A 20,200-nucleotide genomic window follows, 5' to 3' on the forward strand; every position below is an offset into this window, starting at 1 on the left:
TAAGTGTCGCCAGCGACAGATAAGATTACAGTTTTGCCTTTCTCCAGCAAAAACCACGTGATCGATGGGTAGACACGTGGAAATTTTGAGTTCTGTGATTGTAAGTGGCAAGTATCTAAAACCAATCTCTGTGACTAAAATTTCACCTGAGGGGACTTGATTAAATACTAAGTAAACCAAGTAGTCACGTTAATCAAATACAGGCGGAAGTTCACAGACTTTCAAATTACACCAGACTGAACAAGAAATGTTTATCAAAAACGCACGTGTGTAGGTGTCGCTTTGAGCGCAATTTGACACCTTCATCTCGTCTGCTGGTAGGACTAGTTTGCAAGTATGGATTAGCGGTGGGCTAAATTCTGCTACGGCTTTGTATATGAAGATCCCTGCAACTTAAAAAAAAAAAAAAACGGACATTTGACATGACACTCTACTTGCGTAAAGGTACTGGATAGTCACGCTTTATCTCCACAGAGTTTTCTCCCAAATTCCCCTTTATCACAAAATAATGATAATAAAACAATCAACCTATTGCGGAGTGCATGTGCTAAAATCATTATGATTAAAACTGGGGAAAACACGAATTGTTGGTGGTAGGAAAATAGACTGACTGCTCAGTGAAGCATGGGCTTGTTTATTACATTCCTGAGCTGCGAGTATAATCCTCTGACCCCCTCCCCCGGAGCTCTCCCGCGGCGCTCAGTCAGTAACAACCACAACCAATGGAATGAATCCTGTGACAGGCTTTCCGAGCCCCAGGGCGAAACTCTAGGTCATTTATCCTGAAGTACGTTATTCTTCGGACTTCTGCTAGCATTCGATTATATCAGTTATACGGTTAGCCTATTTGCGTACAAAAAGCTCAAGGTAAATCTATTTTAATGCTGTTGTACACAGCAAAGATGAACATATCTGCCTTATTTAAACTTAACATACATCCAAGGGAGGCTTTTGAATTGAATCAAATTTGTAAAGTTGAATAAAATGTTTAATTATGCTTACTGTATTGATGGTTTGTTCTTATTCAATGTAATGTTTTAAATAGGTTTTGCTTTGGCCTTGTCTTTATATGGTAAAATTTCCATGCACGCTAAAAAAATTTTAAAATGTTTTAATAGTTCAGCAAGTGGAATTTTATTCAACTTTCAACTTTTGAGACTCATCACATGGAGAGTTTCTGTAAAAACAACCAATGGAAGGTTAGGTGACAAATTTCCAGGTTTCCATGATTTTTTCTAAGAGTATCTATCATTGGTCCATAACCACCTACCACTATATACAAAACCTAATAGTCTACACAGTCAGCACTAAAATGACCTCTAGTATGTACACATAAAAAGAAGCATGTTTACTTTCTACACACGTTTAGAGCTATAAGAAGTGTTTAGACTGACAACACGTAACAGAACACATTGGCATGTGTAACAAGAATGGTCCATAGAATGTACACTATTTACAAACACAGACAATGACAAGTTTCAAATTTCATGTAATGACTGTACACGTCTATCTGTCAAGCGTTTTAAAAAATCTTTCAGCACCCGCCATTAAGCACAAGGCAAATACTGTTGCATGAGAGTTATCTCCCTTTAAATCACCTTTTCACAGGGCTCTGAAGTCACTCTTCAGTCCTCCTCAAGACATCCAATCATATTTGAATAATTTAGAAATTGTTATTTCAATCTACAGTCCAGAGCACTAGACCGTTTACCAATCATGTTGTATAGATACACCATCGTGTGAGAAATGAGGGTTGGTTTGACTAGAAAATTGACTCTAAACTCCAGCTTGATCCTGAGGGTTTTCACGGGGGTCGAGGGTTTTTCCAAATGATAAATACAGCCTACTGTATTATAGACAAGATTGGTGAAGATCTATAAGCAGAGACAAATAATTTCAATTGTTGCCTGCTTGAAAGGCTCACAGAAAATGCTACTTCGTTTATCCCCCATCAGACAAAGTACTACACTTTTTATTGGACAGCGTGGGTCACTTGGGGGAACATGGCTATTCCCATATCCTGCTGCTGATGTAATATGTGTCTGTTGACTAAGTTAACTCCCTTTGTTCCGTTGTGAAAACAATGATCACTTCACTGAGGCAATTCACATTCGGTCTTTACTGAACCGATGGGTGTTTTTCAGGATATATTGGCTACGTGGTTACACAGTTACATCTACCTAGCCCAATCAGGGTTGCTGACAGGGTAACAATAAATAGTATTATGAGCACAATGATAAATTAAACTGTAACATGTGATACACAAAGATACACACTTCCACTGCCATATAAAAAAAAAAACGTAGACAAAAACTCAAGGAAATATTTGATGTTTAAGTCCACCATAACAGGGCGGTTTTACCTACTGTGTAATTTCAACACATGTATACTTGGTGTATATGCAGCTTTCTAGTTGCATGCAATAAAATGAAGTTACGGAGTTATAAATTACTAAATAGTAACACTTGCTCACAGTGTCCCACTGGTTGATTGTAACCTAGCATATGGTTAATATTAAACTTATATACATGTAGACGAATGCCAAAAAAAAGGTAAATTAAGCACCAGAAACCAAGGCAAATGAAAGCACGAATGGCACTTTGAAAGAATATAAGTAAAACAGATACAATGCGTTGAAGAATGCACAATGAAAAAGTTCTTGCTCTTGTACCACTGACGCTTCAAAATGCACATAGGCACATGTACCTCGACTAATGCAAACATTGTAATTAATTATAATTTGTAATTAATTCTTGCTCATCAAAAGCACAGATATATATATATATGCACAACATGTTTTTTTTTTTTACAATGCATCTCTGTTCACATATCCCACACTGTATGCAACAAAGCACACTTCATCAGACATATCCTTTAACCTTTTGCCCATTTGACTCATTAAACATACCAACTTTGTCCTCATCTTTGTTGAATAATTCTGTTTTTGCCACATTTCAAAATCTCAATGCCACCAGATCTGTTCCTATTCACTCCTTTGCACAGTTACAGTCCAATGGTGAAGATTTGGATCCTTTTCTTTTTAATTCCCTGTTTACCATACTATTTTATACACTGCCACCTTTTCTTAAGTGTAACAATAACCAGGCTACTATCTACTAGCATTAAATCCTCTGTTTAACCAAAATAACGTAATTCTGTTCAAGTGAAAGAATCCCAATCCCAAATAGGCTCCTCTGCTGAACAGTTCACAATCTCCCAGAGTCCTTTTCAAATAATCAAACTGGCATCATATCTGATTCTCCAGACAGAGAACGCTGTAACATTGCCTGACAGCTCCAAACCTTCCCCGAGAGTGTTCCCGATTTGCGGAGCACTCTTCCTCAGATTGGATTGTCACGATCAAGGATGTTGTCGCTGTCGAGCTGCTTCTGTTGTATGAGTCGTATAGACACTTTACAGTCCAGGCAGGCCATCCGTTCATCGTGGATCTTCTGACAAAGCTCAGAGTTCTTTTTCTGTAACACACAAAGTTAAAATGTCTGTGTTCACACTTAGAATGTTAAAATGTCTGCCTGTCTGCACTTAGAACCTTAAAATGCCTGTTTGCATTTAGAATGTTAAAATGTCTGTTTGTTTGCACTTGGAATGTTAACATGTCTGTCAGTCTGCACTTAGAACATTAAAATGTCTGCCTGTCTGCACTTAGAACCTTAAAATGCCTGTCTGTCTGCACTTAGAATGTTAAAATGTCTGTGTTCGCACTTAAAATGTTAAAATGTCTGCCTGTCTGCACTTAGAACCTTAAAATACCTGTTTGCATTTAGAATGTGAAAATGTCTGTTTGTTTGCACTTGGAATGTTAACATGTCTGTCAGTCTGCACTTAGAACATTAAAATGTCTGTTTGTTTGCATTTATAATGTTAAAATGTCTGCCTGTCTGCACTTAGAACATTAAAATGTCTGTTTGTTTGCACTTAGAATGTTAAAATGTCTGTGTTTGCACTTAGAACGTTAAAATGTCTGCGTTTGCACTTAGAACGTTAAAATGTCTGTTTGTTTGCACTTAGAACGTTAAAATGTCTGTTTGTTTGCACTTAGAACATTAAAATGCCTGTTTGTTTGCACTTAGAATGTTAAAATGCCTGTTCATTTGCACTTAGAATGTTAAAATGCCTGTTCACTTGCACTTAGAATGTTAAAATGTTTGTTTGTTTGCACACTGAATACTAATATACCAATCTGTTTGCACACTGAATGTTAAAACTGTTGCATACCAGTATTAAAACATCTATTTCTTTGCAAATGGAACATTAATCTGTCTGCTCATTTGCACACAGAATATTAAAATGTGTGTTTGTGCACAGGATAATGAAATCTCTGTCTGTTCGCGAGGGGTTTAACATGGCTCTCAAGATTCTTGTTGCCATATGATACCAAAATGTTTTCTCCTTTCGGCAGAATTCCTCACCTCTAGCTCCTCGTTCTCGGCAATCAGCGAGTTCAGTAGCTCCGTCAGTTCCTCCTCATCCTCGCTCTCATCGCTACTCTCCGACGTCGAGGAGTAATCCTCGAGATCGGAGTCCTGCCGCAGGTACTGAAGCTCAACAATCTCCTGCTTCAGGCGCTCAATCTCGCTCTGCTCAGTCTCTATCTTCTGCTTCAGCTCATCCCCTGTTGTCATGGAAATCATGCATACATCTGACTGATTCTTGGAATAATGAAGCCGTAAAACATTCAGTTCTCCATATCATGAAAAACAAGGCTTGTACTTGATTGATTTATTTATTTGATTGATTGGTGTTTTATGCTGTATTCAAGAATATATCACTTATACGACGGCGGCCAGCATTATGGTGGGTGGAAACCGTGAAAAGCCTGAGGGAAACCCACGACCATCCGCAGGTTTGTATTTGACAGATCACTGATTTAATCACCTTATAAAACCTTCAGCCAATCACTTGTTGTCATGGAAACCATGCTTAAATATCATTGGTTCTGGCAAAAATTTCATGCCTTAAAGGAGAAGAAAATTTAAATATCAAACAAATTTACCATTGAAAAGAGTATCCTGGCAGGTACATGCCATAAAAAAATTCTAATATGTACCTCAAGTTGATAAAGTATAAATAAAGTCAGTGCAAAAATCTGCTGTAGACGACTCCATTTTGTCTAAGAACTAGTCCTGAAGTCTTCTGTGTTAGGAGAATTGCCGTAGGAAACCGCCGAAGTGCAGTTCGTACATTTCCGGTAAAACTCTTCTTCCCAGAAGGTAGCGAAGAGTACAGTTTGTTTTCCGCTAGACGATCGTGAAACCGGAATGTTGGACGTAGGTTCTGAGTTTACATGAACAAGTCAGCAGTTGTAACGACTCTCATTGGCTGAGAGGCAACACACACCCAGCATAAATTACAGGGTGTTAAAGATGGAGGACGCAATGGGCTCAGCGATTTATGCCAGCTTTCCCGTTGTGAGGCTTTACGTGTATGGTGAGGAAAAATCGCAGAATTATGCAGCAGGCACAACCAGATGGAAAAAAATGTGCTCTTTTAAGCCTAGAGTGTCATTTTTTAAAGTTTTCTTCTCTTTTACAACAAGTATATAGGTAGACTATTCTGTGTGACAAGACTCATGTACACCAACAGAAAAATAAAAATAAAGAAATAATTTGGAAAGAAGAATGCCTCTTTAAATTTTCGCCTCATTCCGAGACTGAATTTGGTTACCCTATTTGGTTACCCTATTTGAATACCCTATTTGGATACCCTATTTGGTTACCCTATTTGGATACCCTATTTGAATACCCTATTTGGTTACCCTATTTGGATACCCTATTTGAATACCCTATTTGGTTACCCTATTTGGATACCCTATTTGAATACCCCATTTGGTTACCCTATTTGAATACCCTATTTGGATACCCTATTTGAATACCCTATTTGGATACCCTATTTGAATACCCTATTTGGATACCCCAATTGGTTACCCCATTTGAATACCCTATTTGGATACCCTAATTCCTCAACCATTTCCCATGTTTGCAAAGTGTTTATTCAAGCATATTCTGAAGGCATTATTCTGTGTAGACTGATAAACGTATACTCTTTGTGAAGCCCTGCATCTTGCCAATCCAACCAATGTAATTTTGTCTCCAAAATCATATTAAAAATGTGCATAAATTGCAATGAAAGCTGCTCTTTCATATGCGAAAAGGTTGAGGAATTCGGGTATGCATGTATTTGGCTGCACATGTTGTGTCAACCTAGGATGTGATCAGACAAAGGCATATGTAAATGTGCTACATCTACAGCTTTGTGGCTGTTTTCCAAGTGACTTTGGACAGCATCAAATGTGGAATTTAATATCAAAAGTTTGCAGCTTTATGGAAAGTGTGAACTCACCAATAGCCAGAAGTTCCTCTTCCTCTAGTGTCATGGCGTACTCTTCTTCCAACAGCTTTTTGGTCTCTTCATCCTGAACTGGTTCTATAAACAGATTGAGCGACCTTTCATCCATGAAGTAATAAATTCTCACAGTTTAAACACTCTTCAAGTGTTCCCAGTTAAAGTTGTGAGTGAGTGAGTGGTCAGTTAAAGTGGTGAGCTGTATACATTTGTATTCACAAGGTGCATTCCAAAGATTTTATAGAGCTACTCCAGTGCTTTGAGGACTCTGTGTTTGGGTTGTTGGCACGCTAGCCCAGCCCAATGATTCAGGAGTCTTTCACCAACGCAGTGACTGTGAGTCCAAGTCCGGTTTACACTGGCTTCCTCTGTGGTCATACATAGGAAGATCAGAACAACCAACTTAGGGATGCTTTGTCAGGTCATTCTCAACAATTTTTCAGCATTTCTGCCATAAAATTTTCACAAACAGTTTGTCTGTGTGAATCTTACCTTCAACTGTATGTATATATGTACACTTACATGTATGCATGGGGTTTAACATCATCTTACCTTCAACTGTATGTATATATGTACACTTACATGTATGCATGGGGTTTAACATCATCTTACCTTCAACTGTATGTATATATGTACACTTACATGCATGCATGGGGTTTAACATCATCTTACCTTCAACTGTATGTATATATGTACACTTACATGCATGCATGGGGTTTAACATCATCTTACCTTCAACTGTATGTATTTATGTACACTTACATGTATGCATGGGGTTTAACATCATCTTACCTTCAACTGTATGTATATATGTACACTTACATGTATGCATGGGGTTTAACATCATCTTACCTTCAACTGTATGTATATATGTACACTTACATGCATGCATGGGGTTTAACATCATCTTACCTTCAACTGTATGTATATATGTACACTTACATGCATGCATGGGGTTTAACATCATACTTATCAGTTTTTCATACATATGACGATGAGGAGTCATTAGATGTGTGTACATATACTGTGTCTTCTATTGACAGGGCGAGTCCATGCTGCCAAAGTGCTGCCGCCACTTAAGTATCACCAGACATGACACCCCACCCAGTCACATCATACGGACACCTGACAACAAGTCGTGTTTCCTTGCTCTCACCTCTCAGTGCTGAGCGCCAAGGGAGGCAGCAACAAGTACCATTTTTAAAGCCTTTCAGTGTGACCCGATCCGGGTTTGATCCTACCTTCACTTGTAGATGCCACTTTCTTGACATCTGTATCTGTAGCCATTTTGTCCTGATCAAATGAGTCGGAGCCCTCCAGTGTTGACGATCGACTCTGAGGGCAGACGTTGATTGGTTGCAGAGGCTGCTGAGATATCTGCAGATGAGGCTTGATTGGTCCCGTTGGCTTAAGGACAGGAACTGGTTGTGGCTGAAAATGTATATATTGTTATGTAATTGGTATGATTAATTCAATCTGTGACTTTGTTTTTTTCAAGTGACACATTTTGGTTGATTCTGATTGATTCATCCACCTTTATAGGACCACATAAAAGTTGTTTCTTATTTTTACGTTTGATTGATTTCTTTAATGTCAGAAAAACATTAAGTGTTGGCATTTTGGCTATCATTTAGGTATCAGGTAAATTAAGGTATCATTTTAAGGCCCTTATGTTGGCACTGAGGTATCACTTTAAGGCTCTTATGTTGGCATTGGGGTATCATTTTAAGGACCTTATGTTGGCACTAAGGTATCTTTTCAAGGCTCTTATGTTTGCACTGAGGTATCATTTTAAGGCCCTCATGCTGGCATTGAGGGATCAGTTTAGGGCCCTTATGCTGGCATTGAGGTATCATTTTAAGGCTCTTATGTTGGCACTGAGGTATCATTTTAAGGCCCTTATGTTGGCATTGAGGTATCATTTTTAGGCCCTTATGTTGGCATTGAGGTATCATTTTTAGGCTCTTATGTCGGCATTGGGGTATCATTTTAAGACCCTTATGTTGGCATTGAGGTATCATTTTTAGGCTCTTATGTCGGCATTGGGGTATCATTTTCTGGCCCTTATGTTGGCATTGAGATATCATTTTAAGGCTCTTATGTTGGCATTGGGGTATAATTTTAAGGCCCTTATTTTGGCACTGAGGTATCACTTTAAGGCTCTTATGTTGGCACTGAGGTATCTTTTTAAGGCTCTTATGTTGGCACTGAGGTATCATTTGAAGACCTTTATGTTGGCATTGAGGTATCATTTTAAGGCCATTATGTTGGCACTGAGGTATCATTTTAAGGCCGTAATGTTGGCATTGAGGTATTTTAACGCCCTTCTATGCTTCTTGACGAGCATTATTACAGGACAACGAAGTGAAATACAGTTTTTCCCTTACCGTAAATTACCTGTAATACCAAGGTATATTTCACCAACTAATCATGAATAATCCTCTTTCAAAATGGCTCCCCCCATGACTGCTGTAAGCATGGACCTTGATACGGCAATACACAAGCAGATGGGACATGGGTTCTTAATATCATATGAGGTAATCTTTTCCTGTAATACTATAACCAGTACAGACAACATTTCTAAAATTTATACTCATAAACATTATTGATTTTCATTATGACATGGTAACTAAAAAACTTACCTGTTCTTTGACGGCTGTTTTCACCTGAGATTTTGTTGTAATATCTGCAACTGTTGTTGTTGCTGTTATTATTGTTGCCGGCGTTGCAGTCGTTGCTGCTGGTGTTGCTGTAGTCACTCTTCGTGTCTCTGGCCCACTATTTTTCACCACTTCAGTGGGTTTCAATCGCTTTGGCCACAGGGGGTTCCACACGTTTGATTTCAGTGGTCTCCTTCTCAGGCTCACTAGAGCGTACTCCGCTTGTAGCCACAGGAGCTGGTTCGTCGACGACTGCAGCCTCAGGAGCTGTAGGAATCTTTGCACCTTCTGAAGTTTTGTCAGGAACTTTTTCACCTTCAGAAGTTTTATCAGAAACTTTTTCACCTTCAGAGGTTTTGTCAGGAACCTTTTCACCTTCAGAAGTTTCGTCAGGAACCTTTTCACCTTCAGAAGTTTTGTCAGGAACCTTTTCACCTTCAGACACTTCGTTGACACCTACTGGAACTGTGTTTATTTCAGCTGTGACTGTCCTGAACGTCTTTTGCTGGTTCAACCTTTTTGATGATTTCTTTTTCTTGACTTTCTTGTTCAGGTTGAGATTTGGCTGCTTCCTTGACCCTGTCCTCTTTACCTTCCGCTACAGGCTGTAACTCCAAATTCAACTCATCCAGTTCCGAAACCACTTTGGGCTTCTTTGATTCTAGCTCTTTCTTACGGCGATCAGCGGCATCTGTGGCCTTGTGTGCAAATTTGATCTGAAACACAAACATAAATGTATAAAATTCAGCTATTTATTTGGTGTTTTATGCCATACTCAAGAATATTTGACTTATCCAACGGCAGATAGCATTATGGTGGCAGGAACAAACATATACAAATAATCTGGTGTTAAAAACACTATGGGAATATTACAAGGCAGGTTAAAACTTTGGTGGAAGCGTGATGGCGGAGGTGTGATGGTGGAGGAGTGATGGTGGAGGTGTGAAGGTAGAGGTGTGATGGTCTGATGGTGGAGGTGTGGTGATGGAGGTGTGGTGGTGGAGGAGTGATGGTGGAGGTGTGAATGTAGAGGTGTGATGGTCTGATGGTGGAGGTGTGGTGGTGGAGGTGTGATGGTGGAGGTGTGATGGTGAAGGTGTGAAGGTGGAGGTGTGAAGGTAGAGGTGTGATGGTGTGATGGTGGAGGTGTGATGGTGGAGGTGTGATGGTAGAGGTGTGATGGTGAAAGTGTGATGGTGCGATGGTGGAGGTGTGGTGGTGTAGGTGTGATGGTGTAGGTGTGGTGGTGTAGGTGTAATGGTGGTTTGTCTGCAGTTAGCATTTATGTGTGGAGCTGACAGTGCATGACTGGTAGTAGAATGACGCACCATATCTAGAGATGACCCCACCAAATCTACACCCAAACACTAGGCAAAGGCTAAGTGCAACGCTAGAAGATCAGGTCTAGTGAGATAGACATTAGTTTTTGATGTGCCAGTGGTGAGCTATTGGCATGACACAATAACCTTAGCAGGGAAGAAAATCTTTCCATTAAAACCAGTTGAAATTTCTTCTATTACTAGCCCCCATTAGTAAAGTGATAAGTTTGGGATATTTTGGTCAACAATTAGATGCTTTCAAAATCCTGATTTTCCTTAAAATCAGCTCCACCTTAAGCTTGCTTGGCATGAGAGATGCTAATTTCAGACAAAGTGAACTACAATGAATACAGCTAAAAGAAATGTTTACTTTTTATTTATTCATATATTTATATTGCTATACTGAAGAATTTTCAACGTGGGTTAGCAGTATGGGGGGGGGGGGAAGGGGGAGGAGGAGAAAAGTGTGCTGTGCACGGGGGAACGCTATGAGTTAAAAACCATTTCAAAATATCATGGTAACAAACAACTCAAGGCTCAAGACATGACCTGCATGGCAAAGTCAAAACAACTGAACTCACAACCCAACCTCACCACCCCTGCCAAATTTGCCAATGTTTTTGGCCAGCCTTAGCCTCCACTGGCCTACCTACCTTTATACGCTCTCACAGTGGTACAATACAGGTTATGAGCTGTGATATCTTTAAATCTTCAACATTAGAACCAGGTGCATGTATTATGCTCGTGAATGAATAAATCTCCAGTTACTGCGTACAATCACAAGTACCTGAAGCTCGAGTTCACGTCAGGAGCCATGTGCTCACTGCTGTAATTCCTCCAAGCTTGTACACATCTTAGCTACAAATGTATGTACCTGGGAATAACAACAACCTTCAGCACCGATAATGAATATGCCAGTGTCACTGAGAAGCACTGTGACTTTAAACCATAGGAGTTTTTTCTCACATTGGTGAAAAGCTGCCTTAGCTTCAAATCTATGTACAGTAGTACATGTAGTTTTCTACATATAAACTATCACCGGCCCCGATAGCACAGTTGGTAGAGCGTCCGCTTCGGGAGCCGTAGATCCAGGGTCAATCCTGGGTCGAGTCACACCTACATTTAAGACCTTATAAGAGGCGTTCAGGGATAGTGCAACAACTGGTCGACCTTCGGGAAGGCGTCTCAGTGAAGCAGCACTAGATAAAAGAGTGGTGGAACTATCAAACAACATGTGCATGAAGTGACAACAGTTTTAATTTGTGTTTTACAGGCGATTCTCCTCTAAAAAAATCCCCAAAAATGGAATAAAAACAAAACTGAAAATCCACCTTAAAGTTTTTATTTTGTCTGATTTTCATGTTTTCATTAAGTTTCACGTTTTTCAAGACTTTCCAATGAAATATATCTTGAATGACATAAACTGCTTGAAAAGCTCACACATTCCACAATTTAAATGATTTTCAACTTTTATTTCACCTGTAAAACAACAATTTAAATTGGTGTGACTAGGCCATTAAAAATAACATGCTCTAACCCACAATAAACCTAATAGTCAAGTATTCTAATTTTCCGTTTCACTTACACTGCTCTTGAAGCTTCTCTAAATACCTTATTTGTCCCACAGTAACACGGATAAATGAACTTTTTCCAAACTGTTCAAGGTGGGTTTGAAAACGTTCCAGACCGTCCAAAACCATGGAGAGGTCGACACCTACCTAGTGACATTAGTCATTATGCCAACAAAAGTTACTGTAGCTCTAACAATACTACCCCATGACATAAATACTTGCTGATCAACAGATAGACTCATTTAACATGCCCATACTTAAAAAATTGTTTCTGACCAAACCTTTATGTTTGCTCAAGCTTCAGCATGTAGCCTTCTTCTAGTTGTGGATGTACATGTATAGTCAGACGTAACCTGTTTTTATTTAATACTGTCCTGATAAGCTGATAACAGTATCTGTGTCAAGAGGAGGGGGCCGTGGTTTGGATAGCCATACAGATCTTGAAGGGCAAAGGTCACACTCCTACAGCTCGTCACTTAGCATTTTTAGCATTTTTATATACTCATATTTTACAGGCTACTTTTTTTTCTTGCTAAACTAATAAAAATCACACTTTAGTGAGACCATGAAGTACATGTATCAACTGTATGTACATCTACCCTAATTCATAAACTATTTTCCCACATGAAAGAGCAAACTTTTCAGTCTGATTTTGGGGAAAAAACTACACTGGTTTTTGAACTCTGAATTGGCCAATTTCAGGGCTTCACAAGAAGTACTTATCAATCTACACGGAATAATGCCAATAATGCCGTTCGAACATAGCATCTGAAATATGTTTTTCTTTACATGCACAGCCAAGTTGTGACCTTATAATATACTGGACGGTACTGAACTGAGTGATACAGTTCAGAAAGGTCCAAAAAGTGCTACATGGATGTGCCTCATTACTGTGTGGCAATTCCATGTGAGGTATGTATCGCATAGTCTCTGGCTACACAGTACTAGCACAGTGCAGGTCATAAGAGGATTGCAGTGATGCTGTAGCTGTGGCTACTGTCACACACTGCCATGCCGGCGCAGTGCCATGCACAATGTTTAAAGCTGAACTGAATTGTGACCATTATGCTCTGTACTGTGCAGTAACCATGGTAACCATGCATACACGTCACCTTTACCCATAAACCTGGCGACCATACCACATATATTTTATCAAGTGACATTTTCTTCTGGATAACTTAGTACTTAAAGCATCCTAAATCTTAATGAAAACCATGCTGAAATGTCGACACAAGAGTGGATTAAAAATTATCAATAACAAATGCCTTTAATTTCTTCACTTAATTCTCCCCATTTTAATGCATAAAAAAATCTTCAGAACCCAAATTTACTTTTGTACCTTGTTCGGCATCAACATAGACAGAATAAAGTTATGATGAAATCCTTACCTTCTGCAGCCACGGAAGTCTTATACTATTAAAGTTACAGTGAGCTTCTTCAAAAATTTTGCCTTCTACAATATACTCAATGATGCAGGACTGAGCCAGTGACTGACTGACACCAAAAAGAAAACTCTTATACACACTTCTGGAACCAAAGTCCTTCTCTGATATCAACTTACACTGTAACTGTCCAGGCATGCACACTGAAGTGCTTGAGAACGATTAGAAGTTAAGCACGCATTACTCTTGTTTCTCACAAGTTTTGACTTCCTGTCACATTCCACAGTTCAGAACATTCTAAAACTTACAGCTGTTATCCTGTTAACTTCAGCACACTGGATATATAGATTACAATAAAGGTCATAAAATAATTGTTTTGGTCCCAATACCTAAAGTTTGCCCAGTAGGATATCATCCTACCTTCCAAACAAACCCCAAAACAACACTGTCAGGTCAATAAAACACAGGGAATCAACAAAAAAGAAATTACAGTAATTTATATTTCTGCACCAATGCAGTCGCTGTGAGTTCAAGTCCAGCTCATGCTGGTGTCCTCTCTGGCCATACATGGGAAGGTCTTCCAGCAACCTGCCGATGGTCGTGGGTTTCCACCAGACTCTGCCCAGTTTCCTCGCACCATAATGCTGCCCGCCGTCGTATAAGTGAAATATTCTTGAATACGGTGTAAAACACCAATCCAATAAATAAATAAATTTACATTTCTGTTTGCTGCTTAATTTGGCTTTTTCAGAGCACTTTAAAAATGCAACGAATCCACTGCATGAATTAACAAGTTTCACGGAACAAATCTCTCTTTCTTTTTCACTGAGCGCCAAAGGCCCCAGCCAATGGAATAAATTGCCTCACAATCTTAAAGTACGCCCGTGAAAATCTGCTTACAAAAGGAACCTTAGAACCATACTTACTAGAAAGGATACTTTAGACTACAAATATTTGTTTCTTATACTGTACAGACAGTAGTATTTGTATGAGAATAACATTATTACTAATTTTCACCTTTGTTTCAATTCCATTAAAACAAATTTTATTAAAGTTACTACAGGGACAGGACAAGCCCCCTGGGGTTTTATTCCTACACTTCCAACTGTCATCTAACGTAAATATGTTGTAAATATCTGGTGAAATAAAAAAATACCACCAAAGTTGCTCTTTTAATTTAAAGAATAGTAGCAAGTATCAGGGAGCTTGTGTTACATGAGTGGCAAATCCTGCCTAGGATAAGTACATAAGATAAGTGTGTCAAGTACGGTGGTTTTAAGTGGCTCTTCCTGGTCATGTGCTATTTTCAGCAACTTCTCACTGACTGGGTGATGTCTCGCAGTCTAGCCAGCTCTGTGTACACTTGAAACCATCCTATTATTTTCTTTAATTCCTCATGTTTCACACTTTGCTCTCACCAGCAAGACAATGTGCAGGATGCTAACAAGAAGCAACGTCCAGTCACACTTTGGTCAACAGCGAGGGAATGTACAGAATGATATTAATAGGCATTGTAAGGACTGTCAGCAAAATGTTGTTTCAAGGCCTTTATGCGCTTTTGAAAGTAAACTTTTACATACCAAACTTTAGATGAAGCACCTAACAATCATGCGATACACCTTCTTCATGAGGATGTTGGAACCCAGGGTTAGTTTTTTATGCGTGTTGGTTTGGATGGCCATTGGGTTTGGTGGTGAGATGGGTGGGAGGAGGTCAGGGGGATTGAGATGGAGTGGGGTTGTGAGATGGGCAGGAGTGGGGGATTGAGATGGAGTGGGGCGGTGAGATGGACAGGAGGGAGGTTTTTGGGATGTGTTGGGTTGGTATGAGTGGTGAGATGGGTGGGAGGGAAAAGATGGGTGGAGGGGGGAAGGACTGGGATGAAGTGGAGTGGTGAGATGGGTGGGAGGGAAGGGTTGGGATAGAGGGGGGTGGTGAGAGGGACAGAAGGGAGGTTTTTGGGATGTATTGGGGTGGTGGGGTGGTGAGATGAGACAGAGGGATTGAGATGGTGTGAGAGGTGAGGTGGGCAGAAGTGAGGGATTAGGGTGGGGTGGTGAGATGGGTGGGAGGGAAAGGTTGGGATGGAGTAGGGTGGTGAGATGGGTGGGAGGGAAGGGTTGGGATGGAGTAGGGTGGTGAGATGGGTGGGAGGGAAGGGTTGGGATGGAGTGGGGTGGTGAGATGGGTGGAAGGGAAGGTTGGGATGAAGTGGGGTGGTAAGATGAGTGGGAGGGAAGGGTTGGGATGAAATGGGGGTGGTAAGATGGGTGGGAGGGAAGGGTTGGGATGGAGTGGGGTGGTGAGATGGGTGGGAGGGAAGGGTTGGGATGGAGTGGGGTGGTGAGATGGGTGGGAGGGAAGAGATGGGTGGGAGGGAAAGGTTGGGATGGAGTAGGGTGGTGAGATGGTTGAGATGGTGAGATGGGTGGGAGGGAAGGGTTGGGATGGTGAGATGGGTAGGAGGGAAGGGTTGGAATGGAGCGGGGTGGTGAGATGGGTGGGAGGGAAAGGTTGGGATGGAGTAGGGTGGTGGGATGGCTGCGAGGGAAGGGTTGGGATGGAGTAGGGTGGTGAGATGGGTGGGAGGGAAAGGTTGGGATGGAGTGGGGTGGTGAGATGGGTGGGAGGGAAGGGTTGGGATGGAGTGGGTGGTGAGATGGGTGGGAGGGAAAGGTTGGGATGGAGTGGGGGTGGTGAGATGGGTGGGAGGGAAGGGTTGGGATAGAGGGGGGTGGTGAGAGGGACAGAAGGGAGGTTTTTGGGATGTATTGGGGTGGTGGGGTGGTGAGATGAGACAGAGGGATTGAGATGGTGTGAGAGGTGAGGTGGGCAGAAGTGAGGGATTAGGGTGGGGTGGTGAGATGGGTGGGAGGGAAAGGTTGGGATGGAGTAGGGTGGTGAGATGGGTGGGAGGGAAGGGTTGGGATGGAGTGGGGTGGTGAGATGGGTGGGAGGGAAGGGTTGGGATGGAGTGGGGTGGTGAGATGGGTGGAAGGGAAGGTTGGGATGAAGTGGGGTGGTAAGATGGGTGGGAGGGAAGGGTTGGGATGAAATGGGGGTGGTAAGATGGGTGGGAGGGAAGGGTTGGGATGGAGTGGGGTGGTGAGATGGGTGGAAGGGAAGGGTTGGGATGGAGTGGGGTGGTGAGATGGGTGGGAGGGAAGAGATGGGTGGGAGGGAAAGGTTGGGATGGAGTGGGGTGGTGAGATGGGTGGGAGGGAAGGGTTGGGATGGAGTGGGGTGGTGAGATGGGTGGGAGGGAAGGGTTGGGATGGAGTGGGGTGGCGAGATGGGTGGGAGGGAAGGGTTGGGATGGAGTGGGGTGGTGAGATGGGTGGGAGGGAAGAGATGGGTGGGAGGGAAAGGTTGGGATGGAGTAGGGTGGTGAGATGGTTGAGATGGTGAGATGGGTGGGAGGGAAGGGTTGGGATGGTGAGATGGGTGGGAGGGAAGGGTTGGAATGGAGCGGGGTGGTGAGATGGGTGGGAGGGAAAGGTTGGGATGGAGTAGGGTGGTGAGATGGCTGCGAGGGAAGGGTTGGGATGGAGTAGGGTGGTGAGATGGGTGGGAGGGAAAGGTTGGGATGGAGTGGGGTGGTGAGATGGGTGGGAGGGAAGGGTTGGGATGGAGTGGGTGGTGAGATGGGTGGGAGGGAAAGGTTGGGATGGAGTGGGGTGGTGAGATGGGTGGGAGGGAAGGGTTGGGATGGAGTGGGGTGGTGAGATGGGTGGGAGGGAAGGGTTGGGATGGTGAGATGGGTGGGAGGGAAGGGTTGGGATGGTGAGATGGGTGGGAGGGAAGAGTTGGAATGGAGTGGGGTGGTGAGATGGGTGGGAGGGAAGAGATGGGTGGGAGGGAAGGGTTGGGATGGTGAGATGGGTGGGAGGGAAGGGTTGGAATGGAGTGGGGTGGTGAGATGGGTGGGAGGGAAGAGATGGGTGGGAGGGAAGGGTTGGAATGGAGTGGGGTGGTGAGATGGGTGGGAGGGAAGAGATGGGTGGGGGGGAAGGGTTGGGATGGTGAAAGTGGTTGAATATTTACTTGTTATTTACTCAATTCTTGAAGATGCCCTGAAATCCCAATCAAATAAACAAGACAAACCAGAAGGCATTCGAATCAGTAAACCTCCTTCACAGCTAAAAGCACAACACTTCGCATTTTTGTCCCAATCTAGCAACGCTGAAGAATTGTTCAAAAAATTCCAGCATCAGGACCCAGTTCATTATCAAATAACACTTGATTCAACTCATCTTGTAACTTTCACATAAAGTTGCTGTCAAACAGGCAGGCCGACATACAGACAAATGATGCTGTACACGTGGAAAGTATGGTGGATGACATGAGATTTCACAAAAAAGTGTATTTTTCCAGGCAAATAAATGTCATAAACTATAATGGCATTTCTGCAAGCTTTTCAGAAGGTGCTGAGGTGAGGCAGTTTGCTGTTATGACCTCACAACTCTGCAACACTGTCCCAAGCTATCCAAACATAAAAGCCTATGCCTTGCATAGGGGAACTAACTTGTTTTCACAAGGTTGAACACTTGCCAGCAGACCGCGTGACGGATGGCATGGGTATGGACAATGCTCACAGGGCTATAGACTGGCTGTGTAACCCCCTAACTCTGACTGGTGCCAAAGCAGTATGGCCATTTAAATACAGAATTGTCCGAAATTCCCCAAAATAATCGTAATCGTAAGTCGAGTCTGATAACGCTCATCGCACAATGTTGAACGTCAGTCTCAGTTAGGGAATCCAAATTAGTGAAATCAGGTCAAACTTTCTACACCTGTCTAACAGTGCTAAACTTGCAGAACCCTCCATGAAATCCCCCAATTAACTAACTTAAAATTTTGCAGGAGGATATCTACATCAAAACACCTTTCTAGGATCAATAGAGCTTTCAGAATCAGTCAAAATGTACAACAGTCATTTAGAAAAATTTAGTTGATGAACAGTTAAGAGGAGAACTGACCTTCCTCTTGAGCTGAGTGACCACTCTCTGCACCTCCCACAGCTGCTCCTCTTTGGACGGATCCTCCACACCCATCTTTATCTCCTCATGCAAGGCGTTCAGCAAGGACTCCTGCTTGTGCAGCTCTTCTTCCAAGGCTGCAGGGTTGTCTGGCAACTCCAGGGACCAACGAGAGGTAGCTGGCCGCAGCGGGGGGACGTACCTGAGGGGTAAGGTGGGGAAATTAGCCCATGGTAAGTTTAAAGAGTGTATTTTATGACCCTGTTCGCTTATTTTCAGTGTAGTGAATTTTGTTCATTTAACAATGAAAATAACAGACCTGAAATAATACAAAAACAAAATTGTTTTTCTTAAAATTTGGTCATTCTTAATAAGTTTCCTAAATCTTAAATCTTGGGCTAAGGGCAAAGTTTCTGGTGGGGACTGAAAGCCTTGAGCAGATATGAAAATTAACAATTCAGCACCCTTGATATAGAGGTAGAGAAACAAGGGGAGATAATCTTGGGATTATGCTATCTACCGTGAATGAATTCCTGGTCTCTCTCACAGATTCTCTCTACCTATCATGTTTTTAATTTAATTTTTTCATTTATCTGATTTCTGCTTAATACTTAATGCCATACTGAAAATTTGTCAGGCTTTGCCAAGATACTGACAAACTTTTTACCCTTATGTGACTTACAGACTCTGTAGAAAACAGAGGTCATCAACAAATGGCAAAACAGCCACATGTGTTGTCAACCGCTTTTTATTGTTACTGGGGCCCAACAAGCGATAACAGCTGGTGAATCTATGACTTAGTGTTCATATACTCACTTCTTGATCTGTGTGTCCCCAAAGAGTTTAGTGGCCAGTGAGAAGAAGACGTTGAGGACTCTGTGGCTGATCTGCATGGTAGGACTGAGGACAATGGACACGTTCTGAAGGGACATCTTGTTCTGGGCTTGCTGGAAAATGGACAAGGGAGAGTTAAGCAGTAGTACATTCGTGTGTGACTGTTTATTTGTTTTGAGCCTTCTCGAGAATAGACAAGAGAGACAGACAGACAGAAAGACAGACAGAGAGAGAGGAAAGATTCATTTTTTTTTATTTATTTAAATCGTGTTTTACGCCGTACTCAAGAATATTTCACTTATATGACAGCGGTCAGCATTATGGTGGGAGGAAATCAGGCAATGCCCAGGGGAAACCCACGACAATGCAAAGGTTGCTGACAGACCTTCCCACTTACGGCCCGAGAGAGGAAAGAGTTAGTAGATTTGCATGTGGGTACATATACATGCATGTTCTGGGCGCTTCGGGATTCAGACACAGAACAAGAGTTAATGCATCTGTATGTACTTACATTTTGTTCTTCTACCCTGAAATAGACAAGCAGAACTCATATCTGCGAGTATATGTATGAGACATATGTACTCACATGTTCTATGATATGAGTCATGTGTACTCACATGTTCTATGATATGAGTCATGTGTACTCACATGTTCTATGATATGAGTCATGTGTACTCACATGTTCTGACATGAGTTATGTGTACTCACATGTTCTATGATATGAGTTGTGTACTCACATGTTCTATGATATGAGTTGTGTACTCACATGTTCTATGATATGAGTTGTGTACTCACATGTTCTATGATATGAGTTGTGTACTCACATGTTCTATGATATGAGTCATGTGTACTTGGATGTTCTATGATATGAATCATGTGTACTCACATGTTCTACAATATGAGTCATGCAAACTTACATGTTCTATGATATGAGTCATGTGTACAATCATCCAGGACAGAAGTAACCGGTTACACAAAGGCAGCTCCTCCAGCAACTTTCTGAATGCCTCCAGACGTTTGGCGTCTGTCTTCAGAGCTACAATCAAACAAGAAATTAAACCCACATTTTCAAGTTAAGGCCATGAAGACGGA

General features: G+C 41.8%; 1 protein-coding gene across 1 annotated transcript in view; it reads right to left on the reverse strand.

The window, feature by feature from the left end:
• Positions 1 to 1,220: 1,220 nt before the first annotated feature.
• The window catches only part of LOC135462581 (ralA-binding protein 1-like), a 29,040-nt gene continuing 10,060 nt past the window's right edge, over positions 1,221 to 20,200 (reverse strand). Inside the window, exons 6-14 of the mRNA XM_064739805.1 lie at positions 20,026 to 20,144; positions 19,091 to 19,221; positions 18,275 to 18,476; positions 9,521 to 9,739; positions 9,006 to 9,479; positions 7,605 to 7,794; positions 6,361 to 6,444; positions 4,431 to 4,633; positions 1,221 to 3,476 (exon numbers count right to left, since the gene is read on the reverse strand). Coding sequence (XP_064595875.1) covers positions 3,342 to 3,476; positions 4,431 to 4,633; positions 6,361 to 6,444; positions 7,605 to 7,794; positions 9,006 to 9,479; positions 9,521 to 9,739; positions 18,275 to 18,476; positions 19,091 to 19,221; positions 20,026 to 20,144 — 1,757 coding nt within the window. The 3' untranslated portion in view covers positions 1,221 to 3,341. The remainder of the gene's footprint in view (positions 3,477 to 4,430; positions 4,634 to 6,360; positions 6,445 to 7,604; positions 7,795 to 9,005; positions 9,480 to 9,520; positions 9,740 to 18,274; positions 18,477 to 19,090; positions 19,222 to 20,025; positions 20,145 to 20,200) is intronic.

Source organism: Liolophura sinensis, chromosome 2 (assembly GCF_032854445.1).
Source record: "Liolophura sinensis isolate JHLJ2023 chromosome 2, CUHK_Ljap_v2, whole genome shotgun sequence".
NCBI classification, from domain to species: domain Eukaryota; kingdom Metazoa; phylum Mollusca; class Polyplacophora; order Chitonida; family Chitonidae; genus Liolophura; species Liolophura sinensis.